The 19,258-nt window shown below is 51.0% G+C and overlaps 1 protein-coding gene across 2 annotated transcripts; it reads right to left on the minus strand.

Moving 5' to 3' along the window:
- Positions 1 to 403: 403 nt before the first annotated feature.
- On the minus strand, positions 404 to 14,403 carry FAM76A (family with sequence similarity 76 member A). 2 transcript variants are annotated; one of them, XM_071453474.1, is made up of 10 exons: positions 14,302 to 14,403; positions 13,212 to 13,276; positions 12,359 to 12,413; positions 11,650 to 11,802; positions 10,663 to 10,820; positions 10,178 to 10,264; positions 9,244 to 9,375; positions 4,006 to 4,141; positions 3,611 to 3,712; positions 404 to 2,281 (listed from the first exon to the last, which is right to left on the minus strand). In XM_071453474.1, exons 1-10 carry the CDS (start codon positions 14,380 to 14,382, stop codon positions 2,195 to 2,197), a joined length of 1,056 nt encoding a protein of 351 aa, XP_071309575.1. In that variant the 5' UTR covers positions 14,383 to 14,403; the 3' UTR covers positions 404 to 2,194. The 2 variants fall into 2 exon arrangements, with proteins under 2 accessions (XP_071309575.1, XP_071309574.1); XM_071453473.1 differs by lacking the exon at positions 9,244 to 9,375.
- Between the last annotated feature and the right edge of the window lie 4,855 nt (positions 14,404 to 19,258).

Consider the following 19,258-nt stretch of genomic DNA (forward strand, 5'->3'; position numbering starts at 1 on the left):
CAGACCTCTGGAGATTTCCTTGGAAAAAGATGAGAGGCAGCCAAATTTTCTTCATGGAACTCTCATGGGAAAAGGGAAAACCTCCATGCCAAAGGAGCAGGTCCCTCTGTCGGTGCCAATTGTATCCCCTTGCAAAGATCAGGAATACATCTTGTCAGATACAGCCGGATGGGTCCTGGGAAGCTGGATGTAACCAAGTAACCAGGATCCTAGCAACAGGCTTGATGGGAGGATTTAAAGATAGAAAAAAAAAGTAGGAGCAAAGCAAACAACGGGAAAATATTGTCTCATTCCCCAAACTCCCAACCCTAGAGCAGGAGATAAATCAGCTCCAGGCAGGGAGAGGTACTTTGGTTGTTTTGGTTTTTTCCCTTTTCAAAGCAAACAAAGTATCAGTCACAGATGAGGATTTTTTTAAACCACTTTTACAGGTGTCATTTGTACAAATCAAAGCATCCCTTGAAAATCTCATCATTACAAACATACAAAGAAACGATGTTGGTGCTACAAATCAGCTATGCAACGGCAGGAGCAATTTACCACGATTAAAAACCCTACTGAACAGTATTTACAGGGCCTTTCTCCCTCTTTTTTATTTCTTTATGTTGAGGGAAGGAAAAAAGCAAAGCCCACAGTTAAAAAAACTCCCACCAATGCACTTCATTTTCTAAAAGTATAAAACTGGGTGAGTTTTTGCCACACTCAGGCAAAGTGTAACAATTTCTGGTTTTGCTTGTTTTCACATCAAAAGTCTCTTATAAAAACCAAAAACAAACCCATGGCAGTGTGCGATGAAATGTGCTCCTTCCATGCCAGAAGCCAACATCATCCCAAAAAAGTGCCTTTGAGTAAAATCAACTTTAGTAACAAATAAGAAACAAAAGGATGAAAAAAGTAATCACAAGCTCTAGTTAAAAGCTTCATCAAAGCCCTGACGGAGCAGCCGCCCTGCAGCAAAAGCACGAGCTCTCTCACCTACCTCCAGCCCCTGCCGGGGGTCTCCAAGCCCTGAGATGTTTCTCCGCTCCCTGACTGGCGGCCGGGATGTCGAGGAGCTCCTGCCAGCCCGGAGCTGTGTGGTGCTCCCCCTCCAAGTGCTTTTTATCCACCACCATCACCCCAAAAGAGGTGCCTGCGGGGACCTAGCCCAGCTGGTCTGGCTGTAAGGGTCAGTGGCAACCGTGCTGTTTTGGAGCAGCACATCCCTGGTACAGGGAACTCTCATAGCCCTTTGATCCTGCTGGTTTGGAATCAGCAGTGAGAAAAATCCCTGGAGTGCCCCAAAAACCACTCCCCGGCTCGGGTTGCTGCCTGAGTAAGTGCTTTCCTGGAGCCAACCTGGCCCCTGCATCTGGAAGGGGCAGGGAAAGGGGGAAGAGAGGGAATATCCGAGCCTTGAGCTCTCTGTGTAAAGAAATGGAGTAAGAGACACTTGATCGCACCAAGCTGCAGAAATCATCAAAATCCCAGAGGTCACCACATAACCAGGGCACTGGGGGGGTGGGGGGAATTCTGGGTGGGTTGGGGGCTGTATCATTCCACTTTGGCTCCCAACCCAAAAGCTCTGATCAGAAAAACAAGGAAACACAAAACCAGGCAGTTTGGTTTGCCAAGTTGACAGAGAAAATAAGAAAAAAACCAAAACAAAACACAAAAATCTTCCAAGATAAATACATGGCCCCCATTGTGGAAGCATCTTCAAAAAGCTGGATCAACTGTTGTCAGCAGTGGCACAACCTTCAAGGAATACCTGCTGGGCTGGTGAATTCTCAGCTCTCTTTTGAAGAAGGAACAGTTCAAGGGAAAAAAAAAATCCAGCTCCCATCACACGCAGCTCCCACTTTATCTGCAGAACAACTGGCCATGGCAATTCCCTCACAGCAGCAGGATGGGAACCAGCAAGGAGCCACTAATGCAGCAGGTTCCTGTTTGCTCATGGAAAGGGCTGGCAGTGGTAGCAACTGGTTAGGAAAGGATTTCTTCCAGAAAACAGTACTTCAGGGGGGATTTAGGAAGGCTGGGACCTCTCCCCATGGACTGAAACTGGCCACACTCAAGCATGCTGTCAGAAGGTAACACGCACCAGGAATCCCAGGGAGTCCACAAGACAGAGGTTTGGGCTTCCAGCGATCCTGCAGGCCTCCCACACTCCTCAGCTACTGCTGGGGAAAGCTCCCAGGCTGGGGGCTTGGCTTTAAGGGGACGTTATTGCTCCTGACTTCTCAGGCTTTTTGCCTTTTGACAGGGCAGCTGCTTGCTTCAGGAGTTCTCTGTTCTTGGCCTAGAAATGGGGAAAATGGGTATTTAGTGGCATGGATCATCATTAGCTCTTGGGATGCCTGTGCAGAAACTGCTGACATCCTGCACACAGCTGGAAAGGGGCACAGATGTTGAGCTCACCTCTAACCTCCTAGAGAGGGCTCTCCCATCCCAGCCCCACAGGAAAAGACAACTACAAAATGATAGAACCCACGAGACCGTTCAAAAATTAATCATATGAACAGTTCAAAGTACCTACAATACACTGAGAGGATCTGAACTTTGATTTTGCAGCCATTGAAAAAGATTTCCAGAGACTCAACCAATAGCAGCAGAAATAAAACATCTGGACACCAGAGAGTTCAGGGCAGTCCCAGCCTGAGCTGAGCACAGACGTGGAAAGGCCCAAGAGAGGGAAGTGGCTGGGACACACCTGCTCCTGGATCTGATGCTCCTCGACCTTCAGCAACAGCACACCCAGCCCTCTCCACCACACATCCCAGCATTCCACATGCCCTGTGAAGGGATTCTGGCAGGCTCCAGCACTCTGACAGCAGCTGGAGGCCTCCAGCCTGCCTTCCACTGGGATACTTCCCCAGAGTGGGTGTGGATGGAGGAGGGGCTGTTTCCTCAGGGGCAACAGAAGCCTTTTGTCTCATCCCCTCCCAGCTCTCATTGCTGGGGCTTTAGATCTTTGTATACCCAAAGTAATTAAACGGTGCAAAGTTCATTTCTGTGTCTGATTTCTTCCCCTTTGACCCGATCCCTTCAGTGGCTCAAGCTATTCATGCTGATAGTCTGCTGTGTGTTTCCACAGCCATGACAAGAATCCTGCTCTCCCTGCTTCCATCAGCTCAGGGACTTCTTTATTTGGACTAGAGATACTGGGTGAAAAGAACTGCCAATTGTTCCTTTGTTCTCTCTGGTTACTGCTCACACAAATCACAGGGAGGCGATTTAGAGGCTCGGGGAGCTGACAAAGGTTCTGCAGACTGGAGAAACAGGTTCAAACCTGATTTTGGCAATAAGTAAAATGAGTCTGATGGCTCCTGTCTAGTCCATAAGGGACACAACATAGCACTTTAAAGACAGTAAGTGTGAGCCTGAGTAGAGAGCAGCAAGGTAGGTGTAAATGGTGGTTGGGATGCAATGCAGAGCTGAGGAGGGGCTTGCCTGGCAGCACAGAGGCTGTAGGACACGGTTGAGAAACATTAGCAGAGCTTTGTGTGCAGTAGCTCACAGGGTGTCCCGATCAGGAGTGTCCTCAGTCCCTCCTGGACACAGCTCAGGAATGTCCTCAGTCACTCCTGGATACAACACAGCTCAGCAGTTAAACTGACAATGCTGTCACCTGTAACTGCTCCATGACCTCCTTGTGTGTCTTCTCCATTTGGTTCATCTTTGCCCTCATCTGTGATTCCTGGTACTGCAGGTCGGCTTTCAGCTCCGTGATCTGTGCAGAAACCAGGAAGGAGCAAGTGAGCTGGAAGAGGCAACAACTGCCCTCACCACAGACCCCCCCTGCCATGGAAAGTGTCTCTACAGAAGCTCTGTGGGACTGGCTGAGGTCACAGACATGAGATCCCCTGGGTGGGTCCAGAGGGCCTCTTTGGCTTTGGAAAGGAGGCAGCCTGGAAACAGCGAGACATGTTAGCTCCAAGATAAAAAGCCAGGCTGTGTCAGAGTGTGATCTGACATGTGAGAACATGTCAGCCTGCTGCGGGGGAAGCAAGCCAAGGACTGTACCTTCTTCTCCTTCTCCAAAATCATCTGATCCTTTTGGTGAAGCATCTTTTTTAAAGTAGCCACTTCCTCCTTCAGCTGGGCAATGATGACAAAGTGGTCGGTGCCAGGGGAGTCCAGGGCGAGGTCCGGAGAAAAACTGCAGCAAAGAACAGGGAGAGGCCCTCAACAAAACCCTCCTCTTCACTAGGCAGGGAAACTCCCACGGATGCTCTCAAAGGAGACTGGGAATCATTTCATGATCATTCATGATCCTTTTTCAAACCAGAGAGCTGAAGACAGCAATCAGAGAGATAATTAAACTTTATGCATCCCTTTGGAAATCTTTTTTGCTCACAAGCAGTCCTTGGATGCACTGCAAAACTTCCCACTGAATGTAAGCAAACATTCTGGCAAGGAGGGGACATGAAAGAGAAAGAAATAACCTCCAAGTTCAACAAACAGAGCAAGGAAACAGCTAAATTTTTCTGAGCAAGGAAAAGGCGTAAAAAACATACTGGACCTTGTAATATGATTCTGTCATGATAAAGCAATTTAGGGAGAAGCTTCATTATTCCAGAGTAGGAAGAACTCTCCAGGAAGACAGAGAAATAGCTGAGCACATCACCTGTACACTACCAGGTACTCTAAATCTAAGCAACCACCAGCAGAGCTATCTGTGCATGAGTCACTGCTGCGCTGGTAAATCACAAACCTCCCTAGGAGACACCAGTGACCCAGGCAGGCACATGCAGTCCTGTGCTATGGGAATAGGCCAGACCATAAGATACAACAAGCTGCAGCCACAAGGCCCAGGGAGCCCACCTGATTTTTCCCTGCCTTCTGTTCCATCCCTAGAGCTGATTTTTATCTCCTCCTGCTAAGGGGGCAGCACACTCCCAGCCACTTGCACCTGAAACTGCTGTATAAAAATTGAACTGTAATAAGACAACAAAGCTTCACCTAGATTACTTCAAGTCTGGCTGTTATCAGATAAATAGAAATAAATCATCAGGGTCACCCAAAGCCTGACTTTTTTTTAAAAGCCTCCAGAGTAGGTTAACACTCAGCTTTAAAGCTGGGAGCTGCAGCAGAGTGGGAAAAGCATGGTCTCAACCCAAAATTCTGCCTCTCTCCAGGATGTTTCTACCTCTGAGCTTCCAGTCCCCAGCATGTACCCTAAGGCAGAGAGTACTTGCTGCTCACTTCACACGGGGTCTCCTCCAGCACCTGGAAATGATCCATTTTCTAATTAAAAGCACTACAGTCTGCTGTGACAGGACTCATTAGTAAGGATGTGGCAGGGGAAAAGGCTCGCTCCCCACTGTGCTGGGGATCTACAGAGGGAAACAAAGCAGAGGCAGCTTCCCAGATCTGAGAGTCAGAGGATGGCCCTGAGGCACTGGGAGAGAAAACCTGGCAGAGGAAAACTCAGAACTGAGGGTCTGCAAGAGACAGCCCAGAGCAGAGGAGCCCTGCATGGCTAAAACATGCTGACAGCAGAGTCCACACTAAGATGTGGCAGCTCTCTGGGGACACTGGATCCAGCTCTGGGCTAGGCAGAGAGGTTCATACCCACACACTAGCACAGAACAACTCCATTTTAAAGCTTTCCCAATAGTTTTCCCAAGTGGAGGCTGTGCAAGATGATGGTGTGTGCTCCAGCACCTTTCTGTGTGCAAGCACATTATTAACAGCAGCTTTAATTTCCCACTCACTGCAAATATGCTGGGGAGGAGAGAAATAAATTTAAAAAAAAACAAAACCAACAGTAACCAACAGCACAGAGAAAAGAAATTCCCTCTGGCTGAAAACAATCCCTAGACACACCATTCCTTTGCCCAGGCACGCTTCCCTCCTGCCATACCCTGGGGTGATAAAGAGTGCCAGGGGATGCCCACAATTCCCTGAGCAGCTCCAGCATGAAAAGTTCCCTGCCCGGCAACTGCTGCTCCCAGCAAAGCCAGGAAGGTGAGAGCCAGCCCTGCCACCCAGTGGGGAGAAGGAGGGGACAGGAGGGCCACCAGCCTGCACAGAGCACCCATCCCTGGGGCTCCGAGGGTTCTGCACCCACCAGTAGGGAACAGCCAGCCTGAGACCTCCTCCTGGAGGGCTATAAAATACCAGACTGGTATTTTCCTGTCCAGCTGCTGCAAAATGCCCCTTCAAATGTGTTAAGGTGCTAAATAAAGAAGCAGATTTTTTTCCTCTTCCTTTGTATTTTTTTTAAAGACTGACAATATAGTAATGAAAGGTTCCTCTGTCTTAAACCCCATGAAGCAGCTGAGACTCCAAAATTTGAAGGAAAACTGCCAAACACAAGTCAGTCTTTTCCTTTAACAAACAGATCAAGAATTAAAACAACCAACCAAAAAAACAAAAAAGCCATTTCCTCTACAAATAAACTCAAGATCCAGCCCCTTGGGATAGGTCAGGGGGACATGAGCTCTCCATGTCTGAACAGCCTAAAAGGCACACCACTAATTAAAGGCAAATGATGAGCTCCTGTTGTTTTCAGCAGAGACAGAAGACAAAAATGGAGCTGTTCCCAAGGCACCTGCCTCTCTCTATTGATTGGAATAGAAACCAAATCGACTGCTTTAAACTCCACACCTGTTAAATGGCAGAAATTAGGCAAGGCAAATGCCAAGATTAAAGATTTAGCTATTCAAGTCAGGCTGGCATGAAGAGGCAGAGACCAGGCACTAAACCAGCATCCACATTTCACCTTAGACAAAAACCACCTGCAAAGCTGCCTCCAGCTCTGAGCCCCCAACATCAAAAGGATGTGGAACTGCTGGAACAAGCCCAGAGGAGGCCATGGAGATGTTCCAAGAGCTGGAACCCTCCTGCTCTGAACCCAGGCTGGGAGAGCTGAAGGTGTTCAGCCTGGAGAAGAGAAAGCTCCAGGGAAACCTTAGAGCCCATTCCAGAGCCTAAAGGGGCTCCAGGAGAGCTAGAGAGGGACTGGTGACAAGAGCCTGAAGTGCCAGGACAAGGGGGAATGGCTTCCCACTCCCAGAAGGGAGGGATAGATTCCTTGGGAAGGAATTCTTCCCTGTGAGGGTAGTGAAACCCTGGCAGGATTTACCCAGAGCAGCTGTAGCTGCCCCTGGATCCCTGCAAGGGTCCAGGGCAAGGTTGGAGAGGCCTTGGAGCAACCTGGGATGGTGGAAGATGTCCCTGCCCATGGAAAGGGGCAGATAGAGATGAGCTTTAAGGTCCCTTCCAACCCAAACCATTCTGGGATTCTATGAAAAAACATCCTCTGCTCAGTGCAGTACAGCCCAAGTCACAGAGCTTTAAACTATGCCAGGACTTTCCTATGCAAATAAGAATCTTTTACAAATGAACTTCACTGCTGAGCATCCTGAGGCACTGCTGCCCTCCCCCTGCCAGCAGTGCTGTCACTGCCTGGTGTTACAAGCACAATTTAGCACCTTGTCTGCAGTGACAGGAGAAGGGACTGCAGTGTGCTCATCTGCGGAGTCTGCAGCATGAAAACACTTTGCCAGCATTGGCACAGATGATGGGGACACCAAGAGTGCCCCAGTTAGGACCAGCAGAGCTGCAGGGGCTGGAGGTGAAGCTGGTGTGCTGGGCACTGGCAGCACAGAAGGCTTAGTAAGGCCAGGTCTGCTGCAAGATGTGCTGCGAGTCACTGAGAGAGAAAACTACTCCCAGTGCAGCAGCAACAGAGCTGTTTGCTCCTCCCAGAACTCAGCCAGAACAAACCATTCAATACCCTTTAAATGACTGCTGGAAATCACCCTGTCCACATATCATAGCTATTGTGACCAACAACCACCCTGAAATATGTAAACAGAGGGAATCCAGTACGACACAGTAAAGGAATTTCTACCATATCCAAGAAGAAGCAGTAATTTCAGAGAAGCTGGACCCCGACTGAAGGTGTTGCCGAAGTCAACTGAGCTCAAGCATGCCCAAATTTTGCCCAGTTGAAGGCTACACCAGAGGTTTGGCTGGAGCTGGGTTACAGGATGTTGGGGCTGATCTCAGCAGGGAGGAGGTGCTGGTTGAGTCAGTTTACTCCAGACTCTGCTGCTGCAAACTCCCTTATGCTGCAGCAGACCTTAACTCCATGCTCAGGCGGTGCCCCAGACACCAGCATGACTCTGGGAGGGACAATAGTTGTATAAAGGGGAGGGATTTGGGGGCTCACTCATAAAAGAACACTCAGCCACTCCAAACCCACACTTAAGGAACCCCCGTTATTACTCCTCTCAAGACATGCAGCCATTTGTCTATTTAGGGTAGCTGCAGCTTGCCTTTTCTGCTGCATGTCGCTGAAGCTCTTTAGTTGCTAAATTTACACTTGGTTTGTTACTGGAACTCATCAAAAAAAAGCCTGTGGCAAGGCCTACAGCCTTAGCAGGAGCCAGACTGACAATATCTGACATGAGAGCAAAAGGAAGGCTGTTGATTCCTTCAATACATGCTCCTGCTTTCCAAACAGACAGCTGACCAACCCAGAGCACAGGTCATTTTGCTTTTTGGGTCTTTTTAAGCCAGCAGGGCTGCTACAATGAGTTGTGAGATCTCAGCCCAGGATTTAATGAGGAGATAAAAACAGCTGGTGCTGTGCTACAGCCCAGAGCAGCGGCCTCTCTGACGGGCTGCACCAGTTCTACCAGGGCCCTGTTTCCATTCTCTCCTCTGGCTCCACCAGCACTGAAGGCAATGGAATTCTAACCCTCCACACTCAGCCACGGCTCCTAAGTCACAATTAGTCCTTAAATTTTTCCAGCTTTTAACTGAAAATGCTGTTCAGATGATAAAAGGTACTTCACATGTCTCCGTGGGTGCCACTGCCCTATAAAATTATTAAAGGTCTATTTCACAGAATCATAGAATCCCAGAATGGTTTGGGTCAAAGGGACCTTAAAGCTCATCTCGTTCTGCCCCCTGCCACAGGCAGTGTCACCTTCCACTAGATGAGGCTGCCCTAAGCCCCATCCAATCTGGCCATGAACACTTCCAGGATGGACATTTCCCATGGGAGCATTTTACAGTGACAAGGTGTCAACGGTATCTACAGGAGAGATCTGTGATCTCAGAGACACTGAAGGCAGGCAGTGATTAATTAATTACCAGTGTCTTTAACAAACCCTTTGGCACTAACTGTGCTCTGGTCCATGCTCCCAAATCCCTGCTGTTCAGAAAGAGATCTGTTGAGAGGGACAGTTCCCGTGTAGGAGGCAGTTCCCAGGGAGGGAGGGAGAAAACAATAGGTGATCTCACTTCAGGATGTCAATGCCTTGAGCAACAGGACAATGGTGGGCCCCGAGAGTCTGTTGGGAAGCAGCCCACTGCGCCAACGTGGACGGGGCCCTCTGGATAAGGGGGCAAAGCATCTCGGGAGAGGAAGGAACGCTGAGAATCAGAGAGGAAAGGCAGGAATGAAAATATGCATGCACAAGACCATAAAAATACAAATCCATCTCAATCTCCTGTTTCTGCTAATGACTCCCATTCTGCTGCACAGGCGGCCGGCATCAACGTGATCCAGCATCAAGTGTGACAGCAGAACGGGGTCGATGCTTTCCCAGAATCAGAGAACCATGGAACGGTTTGGGCTGGAACGAATCTTAAAGAGCATCTTGTTCCATCCCCTTGCCACGGGAAGGGACCCCTTCCACTAGACCAAGCTGCTCCATGACCCATCCAACCTGGCCTGGAACACCTCCAGGATGGGGAGTACACAACCTTTCAAGCAAAGCTGTTGGATTGCTTGTCTCTCCCCCAAAAGCAGGAGGGGACATGGGAAGTGGGTCTGGATCTTCTCCTGTCCTCTGAGGCTCTCCCTGCAGATCAGTCTGACAGACCTCAAAGCACAAAACCTGCAGGCCTCACCAGACCCTCTCTCCTGTGGCTGCAGGAGAGATTATAAAGTTGGTTTGCCTGCAGTTTTCCTGACTGTTGGGGAGCTCAGCCAACATCACCTCGATCCTACTCCATCCAAGCAGGTACAGGTGCTCAGTATTCTCTTCTTCAAATCTATGTCTAGATTCCAGGTAGCACTGCCCTGCCAGGTTCTAGGACAGCCCCTTGAGGTCTCAAAGCCCAAGGCCCCTGCTCTAGCATAAGAGCTTCCTGTTATTCACACACAACTCTGTCTTAGATAAACTTAGCAAACAAACCACTCGCCCACAATTTCCCCATGTAACAGGCTCACCTGTCACCATTGGCAGATATGGCATCAAACTTGGCTTTCTTCTTTGGGATTTCATTCTGAATGGAAGACGTGGATAAGGTTTTCTGGCTAGAAAAAGGAGGAAATTGTATGTCAGAACCTGAATGACTTTCAGTCTAAGACAGAGAGGCAGATAAATATTCCCACCCACTTTGATCCTATTAAAACAGTATTTCCCAGCGCTAAAACGATAAAAAAATCATTCCTTGAAGAATAGCTGGAGACTAAAAATAAACAGAAAACAATGAGTCAGAGTAGCATGTAGGTGAAGAACTCCTGCTTAAAATCTGCATTTTAATAATTAAATTTTACAAATGCAACTTTGCTTTCACAGTGTACAAGTTCAGTAAGTTGGATCACTAAGAAGCACAAGGCTGTACCAGCACAGTGAGGTTTGCAAACAAGCAAAGCGTGACTTAGCCAGACTGTCCTAGCTCAGACCATGCCCAAACCCCTCCTAAGGTTACCTGTTATAGTGGCTGCCACTGCTGAGCCTACTGAACTGCTCCTTCTCCTGCAGGCTGCCTCGGGAAGAACTGCTCAGGTGTTTGCACTGCTCTTTGGTCTTCTGCAGGACTCGTTTATAGGACAGCGTGCACAACCAGCACAGCAGCTTGCCATCCACCTGGAACGGGAGACAGAAAGCAGCTTTGGTCTTTTTTCCTGCCCACAAAGCAAATACAGAAAAGACAAGAAGCACTTTCAAGCTTAGGGTTACGGCAGTCACTGGAGACCAAAACAGCAAGGGTGTCTGCTCCAGGAGGCTCAGCAGGGCACCGATTATGGCTGCAGCATTCCAAACAACAGATGTTTACAGTATGCCTCGAGAAGAACACCTCCTACACAGCACTTAGGCTGTACAGAAGCCATGAAGGGGTTTCCTGGTAGAGGTATGACACTTGTAGCTCCTCAGGCTATGGAACAAATGTCATTCTCCATCCCTCTCCCCAGATCGCACCTCACACTTCATTCAGAGGTCTCTGCTCCTCTGCCAGCTCTTGGGCCAAATTCAAGAGATCTTTCTTAGAAGATCTGGCAGAGGCACACAGGGGTTCAAAGATTAAACAGCTCTAAACCAGAGCAAAGCTCAACTCTAGAAAACACTTTATAACCAAGAGATATGGTTTGGGTTGAAAGCAACCTTAAACCTCACCCAGTCCCACCCCCTGCCATGGCAGGGACACCTTCCACTGTCCCAGACTGCTCCAATCCCTGTCCAGCCTGGCCTTGGGCACCGCCAGGGATCCAGGGGCAGCCACAGCTGCTCTGGGCACCCTGTGCCAGGGCCTGCCCACCCTGACAGGGAGGAATTCCATCTAACCCTGCCATCTGGCAGTGGGAAGCCTTTCCCCATGTCCTGTCAGAAATGCTGCAGAAGATGTAAAGAAGATGGAGAGAGGGTCAGTGTGATCAGCCCTTTTACCTTTTCAGCCTTCTTTAACACAAATACTGACCTTCTTCCTGTCATCCTTCCGGTCGAAGGCGCACTGCTGCTTGCACTGCTCACACGAGTGAGGAGGGCCATACTTCTTCTCTGAGTTGGTGCAACGCTGGCACTTGTTTCCAATAAATGCTGCTATGATGTTGCAGTACTGGCAGGGTTTTGGCTGTAAAAAATAAGAACAACTGCTACAGCCTTCAAACTACAATAGTACACTGCTCCTTCCCATTCTCCCCATAATTTCAAACTTTTATTTCCTTATTCTACACAGAGTATAATGCTGATCCAGGAGACAAAATTCCATTTGGATCCCTGGCCTCCAGCTAAGTGTATTTAGCCATGGCACTCAGATAATTTATCAAGTGCTGTGAAATCTTTAGAAAAAACAACAAAATAGAACTAATCAAAATCTCTATTTCAGATTTCAGACAAGAAGGAAATAAAGATTTATCACTGCTTCCTGCAGCAATCTCAGTCTGTGTAAGCACAGTCTTGTTTCTACTGGGTATCAAACAGATCATTTCCTGGCCTCAAACGATGCAAAGCTCTTTTTTGTGCTAAAAGAATAGAAAAAGTAAAAGCTTTACATTTGAGTGACCCATATTATTGATCAGTCATGCTCTTACAGCTGAGCCAGTCCATAAACTGCTCTGATTTCAGCAGGATAAAGACAAGAGAGATGAAAGGAAGAGAGGCTGGGGAGGCTGAGCCCCCTCACTTACTGTGCCATAGAGCTTCACGTTCTGAGCACACTTCTTGCATATCGTGTTGGTTTTGCTGTGAAGGAGGACAGATCATTCTATCAACACATTCCAAGAGAAATGAAACCTCTGTGATTAGGGTGCCTGCCTCAGATCCCAGGATCCCTGCTTAGGCTCCCAGCCTCCCCTCAGCTCTGCCTCTGGTGATGAGGCTGGATTCAACCTCTCTAGCAACTCAGATACCAAAATGCTTTTCCCATCCCCACCTGGCTGAGGATAAATAGCCAAAAATTACAAAGGAGGTGTCTTTTAATTAAGGCATCTCCAGATGACACCCAGTTTTTGTCCATACAAGCACAGGATTTGATCAGTGGCTAATTGGCAGCATGAGTGATTCAGCATCAGGGCAGGCTCCACTCTGGAGGTCATGGCAGGAGAGGGCAGAGGTATATTTGTTCAACAAACACGGGAAGGAACACCTCACACAACGGCCACACACAGCCCCGGGTTCACCAATCCTCCCTCTGACAGCTACACAACTTGTCAAAATGCAAAAAGACACGAGCCCAGCTAGAGGACACATAGCAGGAAATAAATGTTGGATGCCAGACATCAGGCAAGAGGAAAACTCATGGGAAAATGCATCTGAGCTCTGACTGAAAAAAAAACCCAAGCAAAAGGTGTGATCCAAGTGCACTGCAGACACTGCAACTTGCCCAGCAGATCTTTGGAGGTGGCCAAAGGTCTCCCAAGCTCTCCACAGCAACAATCTACAGGTTAAGGCTCAGTCACTGAAGGTGTGGAAGCATTACAGCTCCCGAGGTGTGATCATTCTACCAGAAACCTGGATCTCCCCAGCTCAGCAAGCATTTACCTTTCCTGCTGGAATTCAGTCCTGCAGTAAGTGCATTTAACAATGGGATGAGCAATCCGGCACTCCTGCAACAACAGAGGTGTTTCATGAGGTGCAGTGCTGCTCCCCAAGCCCCAGATCTCCTGCTGCCCTCCACTCCCACCACATCCACACACTTGCAAGCATTCCCTCCCTGTACAGTCATGCTGAGAGAAGAGGAAGGGTACTGGGAATGCCATGTGTCACAGGTGAGCCAGGTGTGCCTCACACCCACATAGGAGGGTCACGGGGCAGCCCGGCTCCCAGGGCAGGAACACAGCTCTGCCTCAGGTATTCGCCAGTTCCCTGTACATCTGACCATGCTCTCCTCTCATCCCAGCTTCCCCAGATTCCCCCACGTTCACCTGCCTTGTCCCAGCCTCAGTGATCCCAGGCTACTCCAGTTCCTGCTCCGTGTTCCCAATTTCACCAATATCGATCTTGTTCTTCCCCACCCCACCTTACTCCCTTCAGGACACCATCAGACCTCTTAGAGTGGTCCCCACATCCTCCCAGGCCTTTGCTCAGGAAGAGCTCCCACCTCCCCTCTGTTCCCCACAACAACCCCATGACTTCCACTGCAGCACCTCCAAACTGCCTTCGGTGCCCCCAGGCCCCCCTGACAATCAGCTCCCCTAAAGAGCCCTTTAGCATATCCCCCTAACAGCCTCAGGGCTTTAGCCCCATGCTCCAGCCCCTCAAAACCTCTCGGCCCTCACACACACCTCCCACTGCTCCCCACGGACCCGAAACACACGCCTCAAGGCCCCACTCTTCCTAAATACTCCCAGGATCTCCCCACAAACAGCCTCCCAGTTATCCTCAGCTCCTCTAAGAGCCTGCAGACCCCTTAAAAACACTCCCTTGCTTGCTCTCCCTCACAAACAAGCTCCAGGAGGCCCTTTACCCCTCAGACCCCCCACAGCCTCTCACAGACCACCCCCCTCAAATCTCCTCACAGATCACCCCCCACTTCCCTCAGAGCCCTCCTCAGACTCCTCTCGCATCAGCCTCCTCTCACATTAGCCCCCATAAGCCCCCTCGCAGCGCGCCCCCAGCCCCTCTCCTGGACCTTGCAGAGCTGCTGGCCCTGGCTGAGCGCCTCGAAGGGGAAGCGCTGGTGGCACTTGGTGCAGGCGTACAGCGCCGCCATCCCGCCGCCCCGCTGACAGGCGCGGCCCACCCGCCCTCCCGCCCGGCCCGGGCGGCACCGCCCCCGACCGTCGCCCATTGGCCGCGCGCCGCATCATTCACGCTTCAGCCGCTTCTCATTGGTGAGTGTGCCGTCACTCACAGCCCTGGGGCGGGGCGCGGGGCACGCCGAGGAAGCGTTAACGTCACGGGGAGCGCCGTGACGCAGCCTCTCGGCCCCGCGTGACGCGACGCGCGGGGGAGGTCGCGCGAGATCGCGAGTGGAAAAGGGGGCGGGGACTGGGGCGGGGCCAGACAGGGCTGGGATGGACAGGGATGGACACGGACATGGCCAGAGAGCCTGGGCTGGACATGGACAGGGCCGGAGAGCCTGGGCTGGACAGGGCTGGGCATGGCTGGAGAGCCTGGAATAGACAGGGCTGGACAGGGTCGGAGAGCCTGGGATGGACATGGCCGGACTGGGCTGGGCTGGGCTGAAGTGGGCCAAGGCTGGGAAAAGAGGCTGAGCTGGGCTGGGCCAGGCCAGGCCAGGGTCGAGTGGGGCTGAGCTGAGCCTGGACAGTGCTGAGAGAAGGGCCTGAGCTGAGCTGGGTCGAGGAAAGAGCTGAGGGCAGGGTGAAGGGCTGGTGGCAGGGCTAAAGCAGAACCAGGTGAAAGGGAGATCCACGGCTGCGGAGCAGTGTGGGAGCTGGCGCAGGCTGGGCTGGGGAGAGGAGCTGCTGCAGGGAGGGAGGGCTCTGTGGAGGTGGGTGAGGAGGGTCAGCACTGCAGGAAGGAAGGAAGGGAGCCCAGGAATGCAGGGAGGAGGAGGCATCTCCGCCTTGAGATGGAGGTGAAAGGAGCAGAGGCACCACTCCAGGGAGGGCTGGAGACACCAGCAGGGCAGGGGCAGTGGGAATGCCGTGGCTGGAGGCTGTGTCTGCAGGGAAAGGAAAACCGCCATGTGAACGTGCTTCCTCTCTCGTGTGCCTCCAGCAGCTGCAGCTGCTCACCCACGGCACAGCCTGGCTGATTTCACAGCTGGACCTGCCCCTCGTGGGCAGCAGGGCAGAGCAAACTGCAGCGCCCTGTGCTCACACCGCAGACTGGGAGAGCTCCAGGTGGGAACAGGGAGGAGATTTGGCCCCATTTCCTTCCGGGAATGAGGCTGGACTCAAGCTGCTGCAGCAAGGACAGATCATACACTGCACATATGAAATAACTGTTCTTTTTTTAATCATGTAGTTGTCATTTTGTACAACGTGACACAGAACAGGTGCTTTGAGAAACGGGGGAAATTAAGGCGTTTTGGTGTTAAAAGTTCATTCTAAATCCAAGATGGAATGAGCAAAAGGCAGCAACTGCTCACAGTTGTGTGATCTGCTCCATTTGCTGGATGTTCTTGTGCTCCTACACCCTTCCCTCTTTCTCACACCTTAAGGGATACCTTAAACCTTTGGGAAACTTCTGTCCTTACCTTTTTTCCTACACCAGATGACAGAGCATTCCCGGTCCTGGCTGGTGCAAGCGGTGAAGCTGAAATCTGAGCTGCTTAGGCTTTCCCAAGAAGGACTGGGGGAGTGTCTTGGGTTTTTAGCTTGGCTGCGTGGGTGTGCATAATGAACCGGAATTCTGCTGTGCTTGGCTACCTCGGGGACTCGTTTTAATCACCGGGCAAATGTGCTGTGTGTAGGAGAAATACTTAATTTCATGACAGGAGTTGCATTGTGCTGGATGCCGGGCTGTGATTGGGAAATGTCCGTCGGTGGGAAGCAGGAGGCAGAGCTGGGATGCAGGGAACGCTCCCTCCTCGCTGCTCGGGGCTGCTCCGGGGGCGGGCTCTGCGGGAGGAGGAGGGCTGGGGATGCTCACATTTGGGGCTTTGACAGCGCACCTGGAGAGGGGCAGCGCAGCCTGCGCTCTGGTACGGTAAATCGTGGAGTCCTGAAATGGTTTGGGTTGGAAGGGACCTTAAAGAGCACCCAGTGCCACCCCTGCCACGGCAGGGACACCTCAAACTGTCCCAGGCTGCTCCCAGCCCTGTCCAACCTGGCCTGAGACGCTTGCAGGGGTAAGGCAGCCACAGCTGCTCTGGGCACCCCTTGCAAGGGCCTCTCCACCTTCACAGCAAAGAAATTTTTCCTAAAATAAAATCTAACCCTCCCCTTTTTTAGTTTGAATCCATTCCCCCTTAACCTGTCAATTAAAACCTAAAGATCGGGGAGGGGGGGTATGGAGTGGTGAATAGCTGGGGCTGAAGGAGAAGGAATGGTTTGAGAATGTGAACAACAAACCTGCCAGAGCAGCCACGGGTGCCAAGGGAGAAGCATTTGGCTGAGGGAGAGAGTTTGTAAAGCTGCTACTGAAGGAAGTGTGAGAAGAAACGCTTGGAAAGCCTCTGCCTCGGTGATTTTCCAGCAGAGCCACACTGGCAGCAAAGCAGTTCCAAGCCCTCAGAGTTTAGAAGGCTGCTCAGATCTATCAGATGCACTCTTTCACTGTGGCATGGCTTGGGCTGGAAGGAATTGGAAAGATTATCTCTCTAATGCCCTGCCATGGGCAGGGACATCTATTTGTGCCCCAAAAACCTCCGGTTACTGTGTGAGACAGCAAAAGTCTCCCCTGGATCATGGTCTTTGCCATCCCAAGATGCCAGGGTTTCATGTAAAGCACATCCTTCCCCTTTATGGAGCACCTGGGGAGACAGAGACCCCCAGGAGCCCTTCCCCTGGCGCAGGAGGACTCTGAGCTCTCCATCAGCCCCTCTGGAGCATTTGGGAGCCACGAGGCTGCCAAAGCAAGTTTGGTTCAGCTGCTGTTCCTTGACACCGTCTGTGGTTCTCTGTAAATCACTAACAGATAATAATTTCATACTCTGGCTCTGCGGATCCCCCGCCTGCTGAATAATTACCTTGTTTTGTGCGAGCCATGAGAGGTTTTCACAGATAATTCATCCAGCAGGGAAAGGCAGCCAGATTTTGGGCTGGAGCACATTTTCTGGCCACCTGGCATTGCTGCACAGAGGTCTGCAGCTGCCTCCGGAGGGAAATGCTGTATCCAGGACAGCCGAGGGCAGGGCGAGAAACCAAACCCAGATGAAATCCCAGCCGCCCTTCCTCGGAGAATAATTCAGCTTGGCAAACTCAGCCCACCCCGAGTTTCTGGATGTGTGGACAGATTGATCCCGCAGATCTGGATGCTCTCGCTCACAGAGGAGCTGTTTCACTGGAAACAGAGCTCCTCCCAGAGCTGCTTGTGGTGGTGACCTCCATGTTGCCTCACTCCCCGTGTCCTGCCTGGCCTCAGGTGGGTGGTTGGAGCCCAGCACAGAGCTAAGATCACCCCCAGGCTGCCATCCCCGTCCCAGGGTTGGGTTGATGCAGGGCACGAGGAGGAAGGATCATCCCTGTGTCAGCTTATCTCAGCACTCCCAAACCACCCCACAGACTAAGGAGGAGATGAGGTTCTCAAGGTGGGTCCCAAATCCTCTCAGCTCCCACTCTGAACAGTTCTCACTCCATTAAACACCAACCTCAGCTGATATCTCCCCACCAATTTATCAAATTTGGGGAGTTTCCTGCAAGGTGCCTCTCCCAAAGGAAACCTTAAATGCAGAGCTTTGCTTCCAATAAATAGCAGGATTCAGAGTGCCTGTGCTTTGCTGTGCTCTGCAAAACTTGAAGCCACTCTGAGGTTTGGGTGTCCAGGGAAGTCTGGAGGTCACAGCTCAGCTGGGCTGGGAGCCAGAACCTACATCTGGCTCTGCAAACAGCAAACTTTCCTCCAGGTCTGTCCTTTCTTATTTTTTTCCTTTTTCAAATACAATAAACAGATAGTTTTTTAAGTTCCCAGCCATCTGAACTACCCACACTCAGGACTGTGATATGCCTAATGCCATGAATGCAGAATTTCAGTAAATGCTTCCTGGGGATACAAAACTTGCAGCTCTGTGTTCAGCAGCAAATTCAGGACATCACCTATCCAAAGGGAGCCTGAAAGTCACGGTTCCCTGAAAGTCAAAGCATGTTTTATTGACTGCAGTCAAGAGAATCAAAGATCTGGAGACCTGGACTCCCACGGCATAAACCACATTATTCCTGTGCAGTGATCATTCCTCTCCCAGACGTGAATTCCAGCCAGCCTCCCTGCTGGGAATGATTAAAGACCCCTTCAACAATCAGCAAATTGTCAAATAAGCAGGTGAACAAGTGAAAGAAAACAAGGGAATATGGTGACCTGCCACCAGTGATGAGAGCAGCTGTGTCACCTGGAGGGAAGCGCAGCTCCCTGGGTGCTGCCTGTGGTTTGCTGTACAAAACTGGGGTGTAGCCGTGGGGGATGTCCCTTCTCAACTATCAAAACCCCATTTGGGGGAAGGTAGAGCCTGTGCAGATGCAGCTACAGGTCAGGGATGGCATTTCCCTTCTTCAAGGTTCCCTTCCCAGCTGCCTGCTGCTACCTGGGCTCTTGAATTGGGGAGCAGAGCCTGGCAGTGCCCACAGGTCTCACTGGGAGCCCTGGGCTGCCCACTGCAGCTGCCAGCCCAGCTCCATGCCCAGGGTGGGCATCACCAAAATGGCACCAGAACCCCCACAGTGTCAGAACTGTGCTGACCTGTGGCCTGCACACCCCAAGAACAGCACCAGACCCTTGGCTCGGGATGAGGCTTCTCCATGGCTGTGAGGGCTTGGGGTGGAGCAAGAAAAGAGATGGAAGGAGTGTGACAGCTCTGGGGTGCAACCAGCTCAGGAGCACCCCAGTGTTGCCATCATAGTTCAAAAGCTCTCATACCCTCTCGGTGATTTCTCATGGGCACCTCCTTGCAGCACTGACTCCTTCTTCTTCACAGCACAGCCAACAAACTCCAACTCTTCACAGCCAAAAACTCCAGCTCTCTG

Source organism: Agelaius tricolor, unplaced genomic scaffold (genome assembly GCF_023055355.1).
Source record: "Agelaius tricolor isolate 1412-34295 unplaced genomic scaffold, bAgeTri1.0.p SCAF_36, whole genome shotgun sequence".
Taxonomy (NCBI): Eukaryota; Metazoa; Chordata; class Aves; order Passeriformes; family Icteridae; genus Agelaius; species Agelaius tricolor.

What these genes read in the sequence shown, in the direction of transcription:
- FAM76A (XM_071453474.1), bottom strand. Translation starts at nt 14,382, where the DNA reads ATGGCGGCGCTGTACGCCTGCACCAAGTGCCACCAGCGCTTCCCCTTC. An exon ending in AGTGGCAGCCACTATAACAG is followed by an intron (nt 10,265 to 10,662) that starts GTAACCTTAGGA and finishes TCCTTTTTCTAG; the next exon opens with CCAGAAAACCTTATCCACGT. An exon ending in ATATCTGCCAATGGTGACAG is followed by an intron (nt 9,376 to 10,177) that starts GTGAGCCTGTTA and finishes TCTGATTCTCAG; the next exon opens with CGTTCCTTCCTCTCCCGAGA.